Here is a 21,046-nt window from a genome sequence, read left to right as displayed (position 1 = left end):
ATGTTCATTCATAACAGTTTGGTTAACAGCATTATCAACGAGGTCACCTCCAAACGTGGGGGGGGGGGGTCATTTCATACCCTTGTTAAGTAGTCACATGTATAATGTCAACATAGTTTTAGATGATTACCCAGTAAGTGGTGACGACCACGGTTGTAACAAAGAAGTTAATAACGAAGGGGACCACATTAGCTTCTTGTGGACATACTCCTTTGATTACCAACTTGTGAAGGAGGTTCTGAACAAGAACTGGGATACCATCAGAAATGATGAATTTTTGTCTAAAATTCTAGGAGTTGCCTCAAAAATTCCCTATAGAAGAGGCCAAAATTTAAAGTGCCTCTTAGAAAAAAGAAGAAGAAGCCTTGCTCCAACAAGACTCATGGTATGTTTAAATGCGGTTCCTGTGCCCAATGTAAATATATCAAGGTTGGTAATCAAGTTTCTATTAACAACATAGTGTATAAGGTTAATGGTAACTACAATTGTGAGACTAAAAGTGTCATGTATGCTGCACTGTGTAATCTTTGCAACGCTTTTTAGATTGGGAAAACCGAGTGTAGAATAAAACAAAGAATTTATGAGCATCAGTATGCTATTAGCAAGAAAGATGTTAACAATGCTTTGGCAAAGCATTGTTTGGAGCATGTTGGACATGAATTCAGATTTATAATTTTACAACATAGAGAAGTTGATATTCGAGGTGGAGCTTGGCAGTTATTGTTAGAAATTGATGAACTTATGTGGCAGATAAGAACTAGGGCACATTTTTCCAGGCATAAATGACAGTCTATCTATTAAATGTGTCCTGAGGTGGCTTTCTTTAAAAAGATGATAAGTATTTAAAAATATGATAAGTATTTATTGTGCCTATTTGTGCTTATGTACAATATCAACATTATAGTAGAAGTTTTTCAATGGGTGTGAAACGAGTGATTAAGTTTTAAAGTTTTCCTTGCTAGTTTGAGAATTCGAGTATGTCCTTTTTGATGACTATTTTATTATTTACATTTCATTTTTTATTGGACATTGGCTGTTTTTTCATCTATTTAATAAGTTAAGTAGCAATATTGTTTTAAATAGTTTAAATGTCTTGATGGATTATTAGTTTGTAATTTCAATTGGATACTCAGTCTCTGTTTCGCTTCTGTGAAGCGTTTTTTTGAGGTTGCCATGGTTAAATGCAGATCATTTTAACTGGTTGTCTTATTACTACTAATTACTTATAAATGTATTTGCAACCAATTTCCTCTGTTTGTCTGATGAAGGCGGAGTATTATCTCTGCCGAAAGCGCTAACTATATAAAACGTTTTTCTTTATTTTAAAGTTGCCGGCTCTTATAGTGTCATTTCGCCTTTTTACCGTTTTTTCATTCAGTGGTTTTTAAAGTTTAAAATGCAACAAATGTTAGTTTTTTCTTAATTTTATTTATTTACTCACTTACGTTTGGCTCTTCCGATGAAGAGCTGGTGCAGGGAGGGTACGTATCTGGCTTGGAATACCAGAGTAAGAAAGCACACCTTTTTAAATTTTGTTTTTTTTTTTTTTTGTTTGTTTTTTTTAACTGGAGGAAAGACGGTGTGCATCTGTGGAGCAGACCATTTTTTCTTTTTATTTATTTTTTTGTTCTTCTGATTAAGACCTTTTTACTGCTCTTCCAATGAAGAGCTGGGAGAAGAAAGGAAAATCCGGCTTTAGACTGCAGTGTTTTATTCTACTGGAGTAGACCCCCATCCCCCTTCAAATTAAAAGCTGGGGAGGTGGGAAATGTGTCAGTTTAAAGAACAGTCCCTAGGCACTATAACAGCCAGGACGCCTGGGGATGGAAAGTAACTATTCTCATATATTTCCAAACAGTATACTGCCTTCACCTCAGGTACCTGCCACCTGTTGAAAGAAAGCACAAAAGAGGTGTTAACCCTATGATGGGCAATCTCAAACTGGTTGATAAACAGGTCAAACCATGACTGACACTGGTGAAAGGATCATGAATAAAAGGAACAGTATTCAGAAAATATAGTAAGGCGTTAAACCATAAAGCAATTCAACTATATACTGGATAAATCCATAGGCTACATTTTACAAAGCATGTGCGGTGGTGGTGCTGTGGTAGCATTGTCGCCTCAAAGTAAGACGCTCACCGGTTCGATTCTCAGCTAGAGCATCTTCTGCGTGGAGACATGCGTGAATGGGCGTACCTTCGTTGAAGGTTGTGCATCAGGCCTGGCAAGCCGGTATGTAAAAATCAACTACCAATCATTAGCGGACCGGAGTTCCGCTGTGGCGACCCCTAACCGGGACAAGCCGAAAGACACAAACAAACATTAAAAGAGTGAAATCCTCCTTCATATCATATGTGGGAGAGAGCAAGTATATTATGCAGCTTATCCAGCCATTATGAGAAAATGGCCGACTACATAGTTAAAGGAATCTTTACCTGTAAACACAAATCTTTAAATGGTGATTTTCACTTTATGCATTATTTAAGCACCAGCCAAAAGATGCATATCTATATTAATACAACACAAGTTCAAAAGAAACAGCGTGAAGGATCCTGTGAGAAACAAAGATATCAGCATACTATATCTGCATTTCTTCATCACTAAGAAAGAGTAAAACAAGGCCTACTGGAGAGTATGTAGTGGAAACTTTTTTTTTTAAAGCAAAGAAATGAAATGGTGCAGAAAGAAAAACAAAGAGAAGAAAGAGAAGACTATTTACTCAGCCACTCATGAGAAATAGGACAAGCAAATGCTTGGAAGTGAAAATGCTGAGGCAGTAACAATAAAGTAGAGATGAATACTTAAAAATGAGGAACCCAAACCGATTTACATTTACAGCATTATTGTAAAATGGAACCCTAGACTCTTTCTTTGAAAATGATCATAGGAATATTAATGCAAGCAGAGAATTTGTTCATCAGAAACCAGCTTGGGAATAAAAGTAAAACTGACATTAGCTGCTTAGCCTAGATAAAATATGTCAAGCCATTCTACCGATGTTTACTGTGTTTCTGCAGTCAGTCTGTTCTCAAAATATTATGCTTTGTCTGTGCTAAAAAGCAAACTGTTACCTCTGTATGTTCACTAGCACAAATTGACATTACCAATTACAGGCAGGCGGCAGCAACTTCTAGAAGGTATGATTATGCAAAGATTGTCAAACTTGAGAAAAAAAACTTACTCGGCTGAGTTTGTGCTCTGTTCTTGTGCAGGCATCCATGAAGGTCTGTGCAATAACTGAAAGCGATGCATCGACTACTTCATGCACATGAACATCGAAGATGAAGTGGGGGTTTTTCAAGATGTTAACCCAGAACCTCAGTGGTAAGCTACAATGCCAAATAAGAGAATACACATCAGTAATAACAGTGTTTGGCACAGGAGCAGCACTAGAATGCCAAATAAGAGAATACACATCACTAACAACAGTGCTTGGTACAGGAGCAGTGCTATAATGCCAAAGAACAGAATAAACATCAGCAATAAAGTACAGTTGTGTAACAGCTTACCATAATGGTAGATGCCCTTCGGTTCATTGTTGCATGCCTTACATTAGGGATAGCCTGATATTTGTCTAGTATACCAAAGCCTTAAGGTTGCATAAGGTATGTTGTGCGTACATTGTAGGGCATAAAGGTGATATCTGGATGTACCATCCTCGGAACTGATGGACCCAGTAGGAATGCCAGTCGAAGGACCAGAAAGAAACAAATCCATCCAATAGGGAAAAGAACCAGGGGGTGGAGGGGGAGGGGAGTAAATGCTGCAACAGTGAAGAGAAGGACATCTATTGTTATGGTAATATTTTACACAGCTGTACCATGTCCTTATATTTCACTGTTGCAGTATTCATTACAACAGGGAGAGTGAAGAGATTCTACACAACTGTACTGTGTCCTTCCATTTCACTGTTGCGGTATTCGTTACATTAGGGAGAGTGAAGAGATTCTACACAACGGTACAATGTCCTTCCATTTCACTGTTACAGTATCAGTACATTAGGGAGAGTGAAGAGATTCTACACGACTGTACCATGTCCTTCCATTTCACTGTTGCAGTATTCAATACAATAGGGAGAGTGAAGAGATTCTACACAACTGTACTTTGTCCTTCCATTTCACTGCTGCAGTATCATTACATTAGGGAGAGTGAAGAGATTCTACACGACTGTACCATGTCCTTCCATTTCACTGTTGTAGTATCATTACAATAGGGAGAGTGAAGAGATTCTACACAACTGTACTATGTCCTTCCATTTCACTGTTGTAGTATCATTACAATAGGGAGAGTGAAGAGATTCTACACAACTGTACCATCCCCTTCCATTTCACCGTTGCAGTATCAGTACATTAGGGAGAGTGAAGAGATTCTACACAACTGTACTTTGTCCTTCCATTTCACTGTTGCAGTATTCGTTACATTAGGGAGAGTGAAGAGATTCTACATGACTGTACTATGTCCTTCCATTTCACTGTTGCAGTATCGTTACATTAGGGAGAGTGAAGAGATTCTGCACGACTGTACTATGTCCTTCCGTTTCACTGTTGCAGTGTTCGTTACATTAGGGAGAGTGAAGAAATTCTACATAACTGTACCATGTTCTTCCGTTTCACTGTTGCAGTATCATTACATTAGGGAGAGTGAACAGATTCTACAAAACTGTACTACGTCCTTCCATTTCACTGTTGCAGTATTCGTTACATTAGGGAGAGTGAAGAGATTCTACACAACTGTACTATGTCCTTCCATTTCACTTTTGCAGTATTCGTTACATTAGGGAGAGTGAAGAGATTCTATGCAACTGTACTATGTTCTTCCGTTTCACTGTTGCAGTTTTCGTTACAACAGGGAGAGTGAAGAGATTCTACACAACTGTACTATGTCCTTCCATTTCACTGCTGCAGTATCATTACATTAGGGAGAGTGAAGAGATTCTACACGACTGTACTATGTCCTTCCATTTCACTGTTGCAGTATTCGTTAAATTAGGGAGATTGAAGAGATTCTACACAACTGTACTACGTCCTTCCATTTCACTGTTGCAGTATTCGTTACATTAGGGAGAGTGAAGAGATTCTACACGACTGTACAATGTCCTTCCATTTCACTGTTGCAGTATCGTTACATTAGAAAGAGTGAAGAGATTCTGCATGACTGTACTATGTTCTTCCATTTCACTGTTGCAGTGTTCGTTACATTAGGGAGAGTGAAGAGATTCTACACGACTGTACTATGTCCTTCCGTTTCACTGTTGCAGTATTCAGTACAATAGGGAGAGTGAAGAGATTCTACACAACTGTACTTTGTCCTTCCATTTCACTGCTGCAGTATCATTACATTAGGGAGAGTGAAGAGATTCTACATGACTGTACCATGTCCTTCCATTTCACTGTTGTGGTATCATTACATTAGGGAGAGTGAAGAGATTCTGCACGACTGTACTGTGTCCTTCCGTTTCACTGTTGCAGTGTTCGTTACATTAGGGAGAGTGAACAGATTCTACACAACTGTACTATGTCCTTCCATTTCACTGTTGCAGCATTCATTACACTGGGGAGAGTGAAGAGATTCTACACAACTGTACTATGTCCTTCCATTTCACTGTTGCAGTATTCGTTACATTAGGGAGAGTGAAGAGATTCTACACGACTGTACTATGTCCTTCCGTTTCACTGTTGCAGTATTCGTTACATTAGGGAGAGTGAAGAGATTCTACATGACTGTACTACGTCCTTCCATTTCACTGTTGCAGTATCGTTACAACAGGGAGAGTAAAGAGATTCTACACGACTGTACTATGTCCTTCCGTTTCACTGTTGCAGTATTCGTTACATTAGGGAGAGTGAAGAGATTCTACACGACTGTACTATGTCCTTCCGTTTCACTGTTGCAGTATTCGTTACATTAGGGAGAGTGAAGAGATTCTACACAACTGTACTATGTCCTTCCATTTCACTGTTGCAGTATTCGTTACATTAGGGAGAGTGAAGAGATTCTACACGACTGTACTATGTCCTTCCGTTTCACTGTTGCAGTATTCGTTACATTAGGGAGAGTGAAGAGATTCTACACAACTGTACTATGTCCTTCCATTTCACTGTTGTATCGTTACATTAGGGAGAGTGAAGAGATTCTACACAACTGTACTACGTCCTTCCATTTCACTGTTGTATCATTACAAGAGGGAGAGTGAAGAGATTCTACATAACTGTACTATGTCCTTCCATTTCACTGTTGTATCGTTACAAGAGGGAGAGTGAAGAGATTCTACATAACTGTACTATGTCCTTCCATTTCACTGTTGTATCATTACAATAGGGAGAGTGAAGAGATTCTACCCAACTGTACTATGTCCTTCCATTTCACTGTTGCAGTATTCGTTACATTAGGGAGAGTGAAGAGATTCTACACAACTGTACTATGTCCTTCCATTTCACTGTTGCAGTATTCGTTACATTAGGGAGAGTGAAGAGATTCTACACAACTGTACTATGTCCTTATGTTTCACTGTTGCAGTGTTCGTTACATTAGGGAGAGTGAAGAGATTCTACACGACTGTACTATGTCCTTCCATTTCACTGTTGCAGTATCGTTACATTATGGAGAGTGAAGAGATTCTACACAACTGTACCATGTCCTTCCATTTCACTGTTGCAGTATTCGTTACATTAGGGAGAGTGAAGAGATTCTACACGACTGTACTATGTCCTTCCATTTCACTGTTGCAGTATTCGTTACATTAGGGAGAGTGAAGAGATTCTACATGACTGTACTATGTCCTTCCATTTCACTGTTGCAGTATTCGTTACATTAGGGAGAGTGAAGAGATTCTACACGACTGTACTATGTCCTTCCATTTCACTGTTGCAGTATTTGTTACATTAGGGAGATTGAAGAGATTCTGCACGACTGTACTATGTCCTTCCGTTTCACTGTTGCAGTATTCGTTACATTAGGGAGAGTGAAGAGATTTTTCACGACTGTACTGTGTCCTTCCATTTCACTGTTGTATCATTACATTAGGGAGAGTGAACAGATTCTACACAACTGTACTATGTCCTTCCATTTCACTGTTGAAGTATTCATTACAGTAGGGAGAGTGAAGAGATTCTACACAACTGTACTATGTCCTTCCATTTCACTGTTGTATCGTTACATAAGGGAGAGTGAAGAGATTCTACACAACTGTACTACGTCCTTCCATTTCACTGTTGCAGTATTCGTTACATTAGGGAGAGTGAAGAGATTCTACACGACTGTACCATGTCCTTCCATTTCACTGTCGCAGTATCATTACAATAGGGAGAGTGAAGAGATTCTACACAACTGTACTATATCCTTCCAATTCACTGTTGCAGTATTCATTACATTAGGGAGAGTGAAGAGTTTCTACACAACTGTACCATGTCCTTCCATTTCACTGTTGCAGTATTCATTACATTAGGGAGAGTGAAAACATTCTACATGCCTGTACCATGTCCTTCCATTTCACTGTTGCAGTATTCGTCACATTAGGGAGAGTGAAGTGATTCTACACGACTGTACTATGTTCTTCCGTTTCACTGTTGCAGTATTCGTTACATTAGGGAGAGTGAAGTGATTCTACACGACTGTACCCTGTCCTGTTTCACTGTTGCAGTATTCGTTACATTAGGGAGAGTGAAGAGATTCTACACGACTGTACTATGTCCTTCCATTTCACTGTTGCAGTATTCGTTACAACAGGAAGAGTGAAGAGATTCTACACGACTGTACTATGTCCTTCCATTTCACTGTTGCAGTATTCGTTACATTAGGGAGAGTGAAGAGATTCTACACGACTGTACTGTGTCCTTCCATTTCACTGTTGCAGTATTCATTACAATAGGGAGAGTGAAGAGATTCTACACAACTGTACCATGTCCTGCCATTTCACTGTTGCAGTATTCATTACATTAGGGAGAGTGAAGAGATTCTACACGACTGTACTATGTCCTTCCGTTTCACTGTTGCAGTATTCGTTACATTAGGGAGAGTGAAGTGATTCTACACGACTGTACTATGTCCTTCCGTTTCACTGTTGCAGTATTCGTTACATTAGGGAGAGTGAAGAGATTCTACACAACTGTACTATGTCCTTGCATTTCACTGTTGCAGTATTCGTTACATTAGGGAGAGTGAAGAGATTCTACAGGACTGTACTGTGTCCTTCCATTTCACTGTTGCAGTATTCGTCACATTAGGGAGAGTGAAGTGATTCTACACGACTGTACTATGTCCTTCCGTTTCACTGTTGCAGTATTCGTTACATTAGGGAGAGTGAAGAGATTCTACACAACTGTACTATGTCCTTGCATTTCACTGTTGCAGTATTCGTTACATTAGGGAGAGTGAAGAGATTCTACACGACTGTACTATGTCCTTCCGTTTCACTGTTGCAGTATTCGTTACATTAGGGAGAGTGAAGTGATTCTACACGACTGTACCCTGTCCTTCTGTTTCACTGTTGCAGTATTCGTTACATTAGGGAGAGTGAAGAGATTCTACACAACTGTACTATGTCCTTCCATTTCACTGTTGCAGTATTCGTTACATTAGGGAGAGTGAAGAGATTCTACACAACTGTACTATGTCCTTCCATTTCACTTTTGCAGTATTCGTTACATTAGGGAGAGTGAAGTGATTCTACATGACTGTACTATGTCCTTCCGTTTCACTGTTGCAGTATTCGTTACATTAGGGGGAGTGAAGAGATTCTACACGACTGTACTATGTCCTTCCGTTTCACTGTTGCAGTATTCATTACATTAGGGAGAGTGAAGAGATTCTACACGACTGTACTATGTCCTTCCATTTCACTGTTGCAGTATCGTTACAACAGGGAGAGGCCAAAGCACAGGAAGAAGACACGGAGGGGGAAGGAACAGTAGAGCCCCCAAGGAACCCATGCAAAACAAAACCAAGCTCTGGGTATCATAGTCAACTTATAACGCTTGGTAAAAGTATGTACAGAAGTCGGGTAGCTGCCTCAAGAGTAAGCATCTAAACCCTTGAAGAAAGCACCAGAAGAAGCCATAGCCTTAGTAGAATGAGCCTTAGCAGAAGCAAGACTCTTACCATGAAAATAGTAACAAAAAGAAATGGCTTTAGATATCCTAGAAGAAACGGTTTCCTAGGGAACAGCCAATTCTAAGGATCTATGATGAAAAGAAACAAAACATTGATCAGACTTACAAACAACCTTGGTCATATCCAAATACAATCTGAGCTATGTATATTCAAGGTATGCAACACCTTCTCACTACCAGACTGCGGAGAAGGGAAAATGTAGGCAAATGAATAGACTGATTAAGAGACCGCTCATTCACCAGCTTGGGCATAAATGAAGGATTAGCATGAAGGGACACCCTTGTCCTTAGGGAACACCATAAAAGGAGGACAAGCCATAAGGGCATGTAGCTTAGACACCCGTCTGGCAGAAGTAAGGGCCAACAAAAGTACAGTCTTCCAAGACCAATGTTGCAGGGAAGCTGAAGAAACAGGTTCAAAAGGAGCCTGGGTCAATATTTCTAAAACAAAATTGAGATCCCAGAGAGGATGAACAATTTTCCTGGGAAGTCTAATATGAAAAGTGTCTTTTAGAAATTGTTTAGCCTCAAACCTAGAAGCTAAGGGAGGAGATAAAAGCAGACAAGCAGAAATAGCTAACAAGATGGCCTTCACAGAAGAAAAGGCCAACCCAGCAACAAGTAATTCACACAAATAAGACAGAACCAAAGGAACACACAGAAAGCGGATCCAGGTTACAAGAAAGACACCAAATACAAAACCTCTTCCGTTTGGATAAGTAGGAGTTTCCAGTAGTGACCTTCCTGGCCTCCAACCGGCATCTAAGCTCATATGAAGAAAAAAAAGCTCCAAAACCATGTAAAGGAGAAAAGGCAACAGCCTAAAAAACAACAGCCAGTTCACAAACAGAATTTAATACAGCTTAGCGCCTCGGCATAATAGCCTTCAATGAGCATAAGTTACAGGCACACACCCACCAAAATATATATCATAATTAGTTAGGTAATTACATACATTAATTAATCAATTAAACTAAATAACATTTAAAGAGAGAAAACATACAATAAAAAACTAAGAATATTACAATATAAAATTTATAGTAAACTTTTCCAATTTACTTCTAAATTCAAACCATTAGGTGACATGGTATTATATTTCAAAATATAAATAGTTTCTTTAAACAACAAAATATTTTTAATTAATCTATCATCACCTTTTTTAATGAAAACACTTTCTAAAACACAACATTCAAACAATGCAGCATTACTATTGTGACACTCCATAAAATGCAATGCAATGGGACTAGTTACTACTCTTTTATTAATATCTCTAATATGCTCCTGCATTCTGATTTTGAATTTTCTCTTTGTCTCACCAATATAATATAACTTACACGGACATCGAACACAATAAATAACTCCTTCAGAATTGCATGAAGAAATATTCTTAGGTATAAAAGAAATACCATTAATATTATCAAAATATGGCTTTACAAATTTACAAATATTACACTGGCCACAGACATTAGTACCTACTATAGCCAAATTATTATATACATTATCCAATGGGGAGATATAATAAGTATTAATTAATTTATCAGATAAATTCTGACCTCTTTTAAAGGACAGTTTAGGAACAATAGGAAAAATCTTATAAAGATTTTTATCTGAAATTAAAAATTTCCAAAAATATTTAATAATATTCCAAATTTTATCACTATGAGAATTATAAACAGTGACAAAATAAATATCTGATATATCCTGCTTAGGACCCACTAAACATCTATTATTCCTATTAACAGAACTAACCATATTATTAAAAGGCAAAACACTATTTATTTCTTGATTACTATTACTAACAATCCATTTATTACCCTTTTTAACACTAGTTTTATCCATTAACTTATTAATACAAAAATCCAATATATCAATATTATATCCCCTTCTCAAAAACATAATAATACTATCATAAATATTCTGTTCTAAATCTACCACATTATTACATAGTCTAGATAATCTCATAATTTCTCCATAAGGAATAGCAGATAATGTATGGGGGGGATGACAACTAGTTCCATAAAGAAACTGATGACCATCCATAAACTTACGATATACCGTAGTATTAATCTGCTCACCTACCACTCCAGTTAACATAATATCTAAATAGTGAACTTGACTACCAAACTGTAAACCATCAAAACACAAATTATACTTATTATTATTAAGATCTGAAAAAAATTCATAAACATATTCTCTGCCACCACTACATAGAAAAATCAAATCATCTATGTAGCGGTAGTAACTCAGAACAAAATTTTTATAAAATTTATTATTATAAACATATTCCAGCTCAAATTTACCCATAAAAAGGTTTGCATACATGGGGGCAAAAGATGCCCCCATAGCAGTACCCTTAAGTTGATGGTAAATGACTTGATTAAAACTAAAAAAATTATTAGAAAGACAAAAAGAAGTCAAGTCCATTATATAATGAGTGGTAGGATTATCCCCCAAAAAATATAACAAAGCCTGTAGACCATCAGAATGATTAATGTTAGTATAAAGACTAACTACATCTATACTAATCCAAAACATATTATCTGTCCAAATAATATGACTTAATTTATCGATAAAGTCAAAAGAATCTTTAACATAAGAATCTAATTTTTTCACATAAGTTGACAGATAATTATGAATAACTATACCTATATTTCGACAAAAATAATTACTGGCCGCAACAATAGGACGGCCTGGTGGGTTATTCATATTTTTATGAAGCTTTGGGAGACAATAAAAGGTAGCTAAATTGCAATTCTCCAAACAAAATTTTTTATCTAAATCATCCTTAGAAACATATCCTAATCTTACTCCCTTGTCCAGTAAACTAGTACACTCTTTCATGGCTTTAATATATTTATTATAATCAGTAGTCTCATAAGTGAAGAAAAAAAAGCTGTCTGTAGGGAATCAAAATCCTATCAACCACAGTGTCAGTTGAAGTGTGGACAGGTGGGGATGGATGAGAGATCCCTTGTCTTGTGTGAGTAGATCCACCATGTGAGGTAACTTGTGATGACTGCCCTTGGCTAAATACAGAAGAGGGAACCAATGCTGACTTGGCCAAAATGGAGTCACCAGCAAGATTTTGCATGCATCCTGCTGTATTTTGTGCAGGGCTTTCGCAAAGAGAGGAAGGGAGGGAGGCACAGCATAAAGAAACATCCCCTTCCATGAAAAAAGGGTGTTCACTTTCCAGACAACAGAACCTGGAGCTCTGGCACAAAAATAAGAGGAAGTTGTGTGTTCAGAGGGGAGGCAAAAAGATCTACTTGAGAAGTACCCAACTGGTGGACAATGTCCAGAAACACATCTCTGTGAAGCATCTACTCATGAGATTGTGTTATGAACCTGCTCAGAGTGCCACTATGTTTTGATGCAAGGGAATGTAAACTGCCTGAAGGGTCACCTGACACTGGATAGCTAGTTCCCAAACCAGAAGAGCTAGCCTGCAAAGGAGACAGGACTTTGCCCCCCTTGTTTGCTGATGTACCACATAACTGTGGTATTGTTTTACAAGCACCTTTCGAGGCCCTGGAGTGATGAAAATCTTGACATGCCAACAGAAGAGCTCTCACCTCCTTGATATTGATGTGCTTTCTCTGTTAAGATGACCAAAGGCTCTTCATGTTTAGAGAGCTGAAGGAAATGCCCCATCCGACGTCTGAAGTGTCTGTGAACAGCTCCTGAGAGGGGGGGGGGGACAGAGGATGCAAAGGGAGCCTTGGGTTGAGGGACAACTGCAAATCCACCAGTGAAGTTCTAACTTGAGTCATGGAAGAAGAGAAAAGTACAGTTTTGTACCTACCATAAATGTAGATGTCCGATAGATATGCAACTGCAGTCCTGACATATGGGTTGTCCTGCCACAGGCAGCCCCTCGGTCGGCTGGATTCCAAAGATTGGGTCCGGTGTCGGCTGATGTCGCCTCTTCCTCGACGTCAGAGCGGCTGGGGTATAAAAGCATCAGTCGACGCCATCTTCTTCAGTCTTTCTTGCCCCAGATGCCAGGTGCCCTCCAAGGAAGGCTAAATTTAGAGAATGCATAAAATTCCAGACATGCATAATAGTAATAAACAGATACACCATAAAAGCTATCCCCAGCTGAGTTGGAAAAGGGGTAGAGGACCCAAAAAGGTTACAGAGGGGTAGGAGGGAGGGTAAACCTGACTGCAGTTGCATATCTATCGGACATCTACATTTATGGTAGGTACAAAACTGTACTATGTCCTTCAAGAATGCAACTGCAGTCCTGACATATGGGTTGAATACCATAGCCAAGCTGGGGGTGGTAGGATCTAAGAAAAAGATGGTGTAGCTAAAATGCTCTGCAGGACTGCCGAAGCAAAGCCTGCTCGGGATCTGGAGTATAAAGGTAGGTTGTAGTGTTTGGAAAATGTATGCACGGAGCTCCATGTAGCAGCTTCTAGAATGTCCTTTGTAGCCACCCCTCTTAGAAAGGCTGTGGAGGAGGCTATAGCTCTGGTGGAGTGTGGCCTGATATTGGCTGGCACACCTTTTCCATGGACAGAGTAGCAGAATCTGATGCAGTGTCCAATCCATTTTGAAATTGTTTGTTTGGAAATTGCCTTTCCTTACACTCCAGCAGCGTAAGCTACAAATAGTTGGTCAGATTTTCTGTTGGCCTTTGTTCTGTCCAAGTAGTAGCGTAATTGTCTGTGTATGTCCAAAGTGTACAGCAGCTTTTCTCCTTTATTTTGAGGATTGGAAAATAAAGTAGGCAGGTGAATTGCTTGATTCAGAGACACCTGGGATACCACTTTTGGCATGAATGAAGGATTGGTTCTTAAAGAAACTCTGTCCTGATGAAAAATGAGGAATTGAGGTACTGCCATGAGGGCCTGTATCTCCAAGACTCTTCTTGCTGAGATTACTGCCAACAGGAAAACTGTTTTCCAGGAGAGAAATTGCATTTCTGAAAATGCTGCTGGCTCAAAAGGAGGAAGAGTTAATTTTTCCAAGACGAAGTTGAGGTCCCATGCAGATACTGGTGGTTTCCTGGGAGGTTTGATATTCTTTATCCCTTTTAGAAACTGTCTTAGCAAAGGATGTGAAAACACAGGTGGATCACAGTTGTATTTTGCTGAGATTGCTGAAGCATGTATTTTTATGGAAGAATATGAAAGGCCACTATGAAGCATTTCTGCCAAGTATTCTAGTATCTGTGGCATGCTTATTACTGATACATCCTGACCCTTGTTGGCATTCCAGGTGATTAATCTCTTCCATTTGGCTGAATAAGTTTTTCTGGTGGAAGATCTGCGTGCTTCCAGTAGGATCTCTTGAACTTTTTTGTAGAGAGAGAGATATGGGTAGGATCTCTTGAACTTTTTTGTAGAGAGAGAGATATGGGTAGAAGTCATGGAACCCTCCAAGCTGCCAGCTGCAATGTTTGCAGGTTGGGATGAACAGTCCTGTAATTGTGCTGAGTTAGAAGCAGAGGCCATTGAGGCAGGGGCCACGGCTTGGTGCGAGATATGCTCCTTAGTAATGGATACCAGTGCTGCCTTGGCCAGTCTGGAGCTATCAAAATACCTTTCGGTTGCTCTGCTTTGATCTTCAGTAACACCTTGGTCATTAATGGTAGAGGTGGGTATGCATAGATTGTCACAGAATTCCAGCTGAAGGAGAGAGCATCCATTCTCCAGGCTTGAGGATGGTGTGACCTCGAACAGAACTTCTTCAGATGATGATTGAGGTGAGAGGCAAAGAGATCTATGTCCGGCCTTCCCCACGCATGAGTTATTTGTGAAAAAATGTCTGGATGCAGCATCCATTCGTGCGGGTCCAAAATGATTCTGCTTAGACTGACTGCCAGAACATTGTCCTTGCCTGGAACAAACTAGGATTGCAACTGTAAGTTCAGTTTCAGGGCCTTTTCCCAAAGAGTCATTGTTAGTCTGCAGAGGGGGTAAGAATGAGTGCCTCCCTGTTTGTTTATGTACCACATGACAGTGGTGTTGTCTGTCGTTATTAGCAGATGACCTTGCTGAAGAAATTTCCCGAAGGCCTCGATTGCATGAAATCACTGCCAGCATCTCTTTTTGATTTATGTGCAGATGCATTTCCCGGGGAGTCCATTGCCCTTGCATGCATCTGCCCTCCATGTGCGCCCCCCATCCATGATCTGAGGCGTCTGTTGTAATGGTTTGACTTGCTTGAGGTTTGTTGATAGACATGCCTTTGTTTAATTGACTTGCTTGTGCCCACCACAAAAATTCCTTTTGAAGACATGGAATGAGTGGTATAATTTCTTCTAAGTTGTGGCTGTGTTGAGACCATAACCTTTTTAGGTACCATTGTAGATTTCTCATGTGTAGTCTTGCCAGTGGAATCAGAAGAATGCAAGATGCCATGAAACCCAGGGCCTGCAGGATTTTCCTTGCAGTCATCTGGGTGAGCTTTGCTAGACTTTTGAAGTAATCTGGTAATTGTTCCTGTTTTTCTTCTGTGAGGAAAGCCATTTGTGAGTTTGTGTCCAGTTTGGCTCCTAGAAAAATTATTTGTTGGGATGGCAGTAGTCTTGATTTTTGAATGTTGACTGTGTATCCCAAAGCCTGTAGTAAGTGTATGACATAGTCCAAGTTTCTTATCAAGGCTTGTTTGCTGTCCGCTTGAATAAGGCAGTCGTCCAGGTAAGGGTATATTTGTATCCCCTGGAGTCTGCAATGTGCAATTACTGATGCCAGGCATTTCGTGAATACTCTGAGCGCAGTAGATAAGCCAAACGGCAAAGCTGAGAATTGATAATGCTCTGACCCTGCAAGTAATCTGAGGTATCTTCTGCAACTGTGTCTTGTTGGGACATGCAGGTATGCCTCCTTGAGGTCCAGAGTAACCAGCCAAGACCGCTTGCCCAGCATGGGAAGAAGTTGCTGTAACGTCAGCATTTTGAATTTTGGCACAATGAGAAAAGTGTTTAGAGCGGACAAGTCCAGTATAGGTCTCCATTGCTTTTATTTTCTTGGAACAAGGAACAGTCTTGAGTAGAATCCCTGGCCTTGCTCCTGAGGAGGAACCTTTTTCTATTGCTATGATCTGTAACAGGTTTGAAACTTGTATGAGTGCCTCTGCCCTTTGATTTTGTGGCAGGTTTGGCATGCCTTGTCTTGTTGGCAAGGTATGGAAGTGGAACCTGTAACCTTTGTCTATTATGTCCAGAATCCATTTGTCCTTTGTTAAGACGTGCCAATTCTTTGAAAATAAGGATAATTTTCCGCCTAAAGGTGCTTCTCTTTGAGCCTTGGTCGGCGGTGTGAAATTGTGATTGTCCCTGTGGAGCAGTAGGAGTCCCTGCGCCACTTCTCTGATTAGTTGGTTGCCATTGGCGGCCCCTGTAGGAGCCTCGGTATTGCCCTCTACCTCAAGAATGCCTGTTTTTTCCCCTTTGAAACTTGTCAGTGTCTGGAAAGGACCAATTATTTGAAGGCCAATTCCTGCTGAACCTCGGTGGCTGAACCTGGAGGAAATCTTTGACTGTTTGTACTGATTTTGCCTTTTCCTCAATAGATTTCAACACACCCTGTGCATTAGTGCCAAATAGCTTCTGTTTTTCCAGAGGTGCATCTAGGAGCTTTACTTTAACATGATCTGGCAATGCCTGTTCTTTCAACCAAGCATGTCTACGTATGACGGCCCCTGTCATAGCTGCCTTACATGAAGCTTCCAATGCATCATAACCACACTGAAGAAAATGATTGCTAACCTGCTGAGTATTATGTACCAAATCCTGCAAGGCCTTTCTATCTAAAGGCTCAGGAGAGGCTAACTTTTTCTGCAAATCATCCATCAAGAAATCCTGATACTGAATCATATGAAAAAGATAGTTAAGTGCCCTCATGGCAAGGGTGGTTGAGGTATAAACTTTTTTGCCCCATCTCTCCAAGGACTTACATTCCCTGTCTGCGGGCAAAGGGTTTTTGGCCGTGGAGGTGGCCACTCCTTTGGGCCCCTGAGAAATAGTTTCTAGGTCCACAGAGTGGGCCTTAAAGAGATGCTTATGAGTTTCCGGAACCCTGTAATATCTGTCTGGCTTGACAGGAGCAGGAGGGAGAGAATCAGGGGAAGCACTGGAGTCTGAGTACACATCATCCAAGACATCCAACACTGGGGGGATAGCTAAAGGCCTGTGCTGGGGTAACTTAAGGAAGGTACGTAGCCTTTTCCTGGAGTCGGAGAAATCCTGGCCCTGCCACTGAAAATGCTCTCTCATGGAGTGGAGAATTTCCCCGAAAGAAATATCCTCTGGAGGAGAGGCAGAGGGAATGAATTCATCAGCATCAGAATCCTCGTAGGCCTGGAAGGATTCTTCCTGGGAATCTGAATGGTCTGAGTCCCCAGAGGCTTCATCTGAGGAAAGGGTATCTGGCTGCTCAACCCTAGGCCTTTTACCTGCAGGCGGCTGAGAACCTCTGTCTGGATGTGCCTGAGAACCTCTGATTAAAGAAATTAGATCTGCAGCTAAAGTCATGATCTGTTTATCAGAAGTGGAACCCTGGGAAAAGGCTTTAGGAGGGTGAGCCTTAGCCTGGCTGACAGCCTTGGCACGTGTGTAGGCCTTGATGGACATAGAGACCGGAGGCCTAGCTGCCCCACGTGCTGGAGTAACTTATCCACCGGTATGGTGTCAGGTAAATCCTGGGCTTCGGTTTCAGGAGGAAAATCAACAACCGGCACTGGGGAAACCTCCGGGACTGAAGTGTGCAGTAAAGCGGTGTCGTTGGTCTGGAGCAGTTGAATTACTGCCTCCGAAGAGACCGATGCACTCACGGTAGGCTTTGGCGTGGCGTCTGTGGAAGTCGCGGGCCGAGAATGTCGGTCCCGGTCCTTCCGTTTTTTGGAAATGTGTTGTCGGTTGTTCCGACGGCATGATATAGGAGACTTTTTCCCCAAAAATGTCTTCAGCAAAATCTGCCCGGCGCCTGAGTGTCCACTTACTGAAGCAAGCACAGGCAGCACATGCCGAGACGTCGTGGTCTGGGTCCAGGCAGGGGAAGGCAGTAAGAATGGAAGTCCTTATGACGTATTTGTTTACCACAAGACAAACAATTATTAACTTTTGCAGTTTTATCTGACATCGGCTGAGGCAAGAAAAGGTTCCCCAACGGGGTACTTAGCTTTTTGATGACTTCTGTAACTGAAAACGCAGGAGCTGCCCGACCGGCACTTGCGAACTGCTTCTGCTTCGGGCACTGCGCGGCAAGAAAGACTGAAGAAGATGGTGTCGACTGATGCTTTTATACCCCAGCCGCTCTGATGTCGGGGAAGAGGCGACATCAGCCGATGCAGGACCCAGACTTTGGAATCCGGCCGACCGAGGGGCTGCCTGAGGCAGGACAACCCATATGTCAGGACTGCAGTTGCATTCTTGAAGGACATCTGCAAATTCTAGGGGATGATGATGCTGAAGCCAAACCGAGTTTAGAAACCACTAAAACTTCCTCATGTGGAGTTTGGGCAGAGAGGGCATTGGAATATTGGAGGCCATAAAATCCAGTGGTCGCAGACATTCCCTGGCTGTAACAGAAATCAGAGGAAGAAGGGAGTGTTAATGCCTTGGGAGGAGGCAGGGATGCTATCATAGGGACCTTCTGCATCCCAGAAACACATGGTCCTGAGATGACGTCAGAAAGAATTTCTAAAAATTTATAGTGAACCCCAGGATTTACAGGAGGGAAATGATGAAATGAAGATGCTGCAGAAGAATCTCTGGAGAGGAAGCTTGGAAGGTCAGGTCATCAAGGTAAGGGACGACCTGAGCCCCTTTAAGTCTGCAAAAAGCAATACCAGGGGTGAGGCATTTGGTGAATGCCCTTGGGGCAGTAGAAAGGCCAAAGAATAAAGCAGAGAACTGAAAATGCCAGGAAGCAACAGAGAAACTTAAAAACTTCCTGAAAAGGGGATGAATATGGATATGACAAGCATCCTTGAGGTAAACACACACAAGAAAATCCAGAGGGAGCAGCATAGAGAACAAGGTCTGAAGGGACAGCATCGGAAAGGAAGGAACCTTCAGAAAGGTGTTTAAGTTACACATATTCAGAATGCGTCTCCAAGTGCCGTCTTTCCCGGGGACCAAAAGCATCTTGGACTAAAATCCATTTCCCTTTTGAGAAACAGGAACCTTCTGAATATTTCCCTGGGCTAAAAAACCAGGAAGCACCTCTGAACAAAAAAGTTACCTGTTCCTGAGCAGGCTGAGGATTACCCATGAAAGGGGGGAAGAGACTTCCAGACCATGTAGAAACCTAGGCAAATGATGGGCAGAACCCAGGAATCCCAAGTTATCTGTAACCAAACAGGAAGGGACAGAGAAAGACTATGACCGAGAAGAACAAGACAGTCAGACAGCACCTTGTTTGTCAGGAAAAGAAGAACTTGAGTAGAGAGGATCTGGGTAGCTTTAGCAGGAGGGGCCCATCTACCACCTTTCTTACCCTTTTGAGGTGAGTGAGACTGCCTGAAAACAAATGCTGGCTTATTAGGATAATTCTATTGGAAATTTGGCACAGGAGAGACACAAATGTTTCAGTTCTTACAAGGTATTACCCTTTTCCTGGAGGGACTTAAACAAGTCAGTAGCAGCAGCACCAAGCAGATGCTTATTATCTAGAGGATCCTCCATCAACTTGGCCTTGATATTATCAAGCAGGGTCAAAGCCGAAGCCAAGAATATCTCCTCATCACAGAACCAAAGACAGCAGCCCGAGAAGAAGCATCTGCTCCATCATAACTGCATTTGAGAGAGTGGCGAACCACCTGGGAAGTAGAACCCAGTAAAGTATGTCCAGAGGATTTCCCTTCACAAACAAGAAGGTCAGAAATAACCTGACAGGCAGAGAAAAAAAGAGCCAAAATATATCTGGACATATGGATCTGATAATTAACAGTTCTGAAAGCTGAGATAGCAGAATTATATACCTTATATACCACCTTTTCATCGCTATACTGTCCTTATCACAGAGAAGCAAGTTAGGAGAAGGCAGCAACTTAGAGGGCTTGTCACACACCACAGACAATACAGAAAGGTCAGCAGAAGGACATTTATAAAGAGACTTACAATCCTTGGGCACCTCATAAAACCTATCGGGTTTTTGGGAGCAGGAGGCTGAGAATCAGGAGCCTTGGATGCAGTGGAAAAAGCATCCAACAATTTAGTTTATTTATCTAACATTTGTTTACTGGGATAGTCCGACTGGGTGAAAAACCCATTTTCAGCAGAGGCCCGGGGAGAAAAGCTCCAGAAACAATTAAGCAATGTTTAGTGAACAACACAAGTTACGCGCCATAACAATAATTAAACACTTCATAAAGCCTACTGAGTAGTTTGGTATAAAATGTTTAAAGTAAACGTAGGATAAAGTGACTTAAATCGATTTGAGTAGTATGGTATAACATGTTTAAAGGAAAAGTAGGACAAATTGACTTAAATTGATTACAATGTTTATAAAATACAGCAGGTCTTGATTAGCTCAGATAAATACTCTACAAAAATTAAGCAATGTGAAGGTTATGTAACAGTACATCAGGTAGAGGGGCGGCAGGACACCTGAGTGAGTAATATGTAATTACACTAAGCAGTGAAACGGGAAATAGCACTACAGACTGGAGTAGAAGGGGGAGCAGAGAGTAGAGAGGAGGGCAGAGAAAGGAGGATGAAGAACAGGAGAGCGGTCGGGCAGGGGTGAAATGTAAGGTAAGTACACGAGAAGGTAGGGTAGGGGTGAAACATAAGATAAATACGTGAGAAGGGAGGGCAGAGGTGAAATGTAAGGCAAGTACGTGAGAAGGTAGGGAAGGGGTGAAGTGTAAGGTAACTATGTGAGAAGATGGGGAGGGGTGAAATGTAAGGTAAGTACGTGAGAAGGTAGGGGTAGGGAGGGGTGAAATGTACCAAGTATGTGAGAAGGTAGGGGAGG

The 21,046-nt window shown here is 41.0% G+C and overlaps 1 protein-coding gene across 1 annotated transcript in view; it reads right to left on the bottom strand.

Annotated features, from left to right (window-relative positions):
- The window catches only part of PLXNB2 (plexin B2), a gene marked incomplete in the record, with an annotated part of 671,705 nt that overhangs the window by 52,540 nt on the left and 598,119 nt on the right, over positions 1–21,046 (bottom strand). The window contains 1 exon segment of the mRNA XM_044087338.1: positions 3,185–3,332. Coding sequence (XP_043943273.1) covers positions 3,185–3,332 — 148 coding nt within the window.

This window comes from Protopterus annectens, chromosome 11.part0 (genome assembly GCF_019279795.1).
Source record: "Protopterus annectens isolate FY-2018-M chromosome 11.part0, PAN1.0, whole genome shotgun sequence".
NCBI lineage: Eukaryota > Metazoa > Chordata > Ceratodontiformes > Protopteridae > Protopterus > Protopterus annectens.
This window is presented reverse-complemented; position numbering and strand designations above follow the sequence as displayed.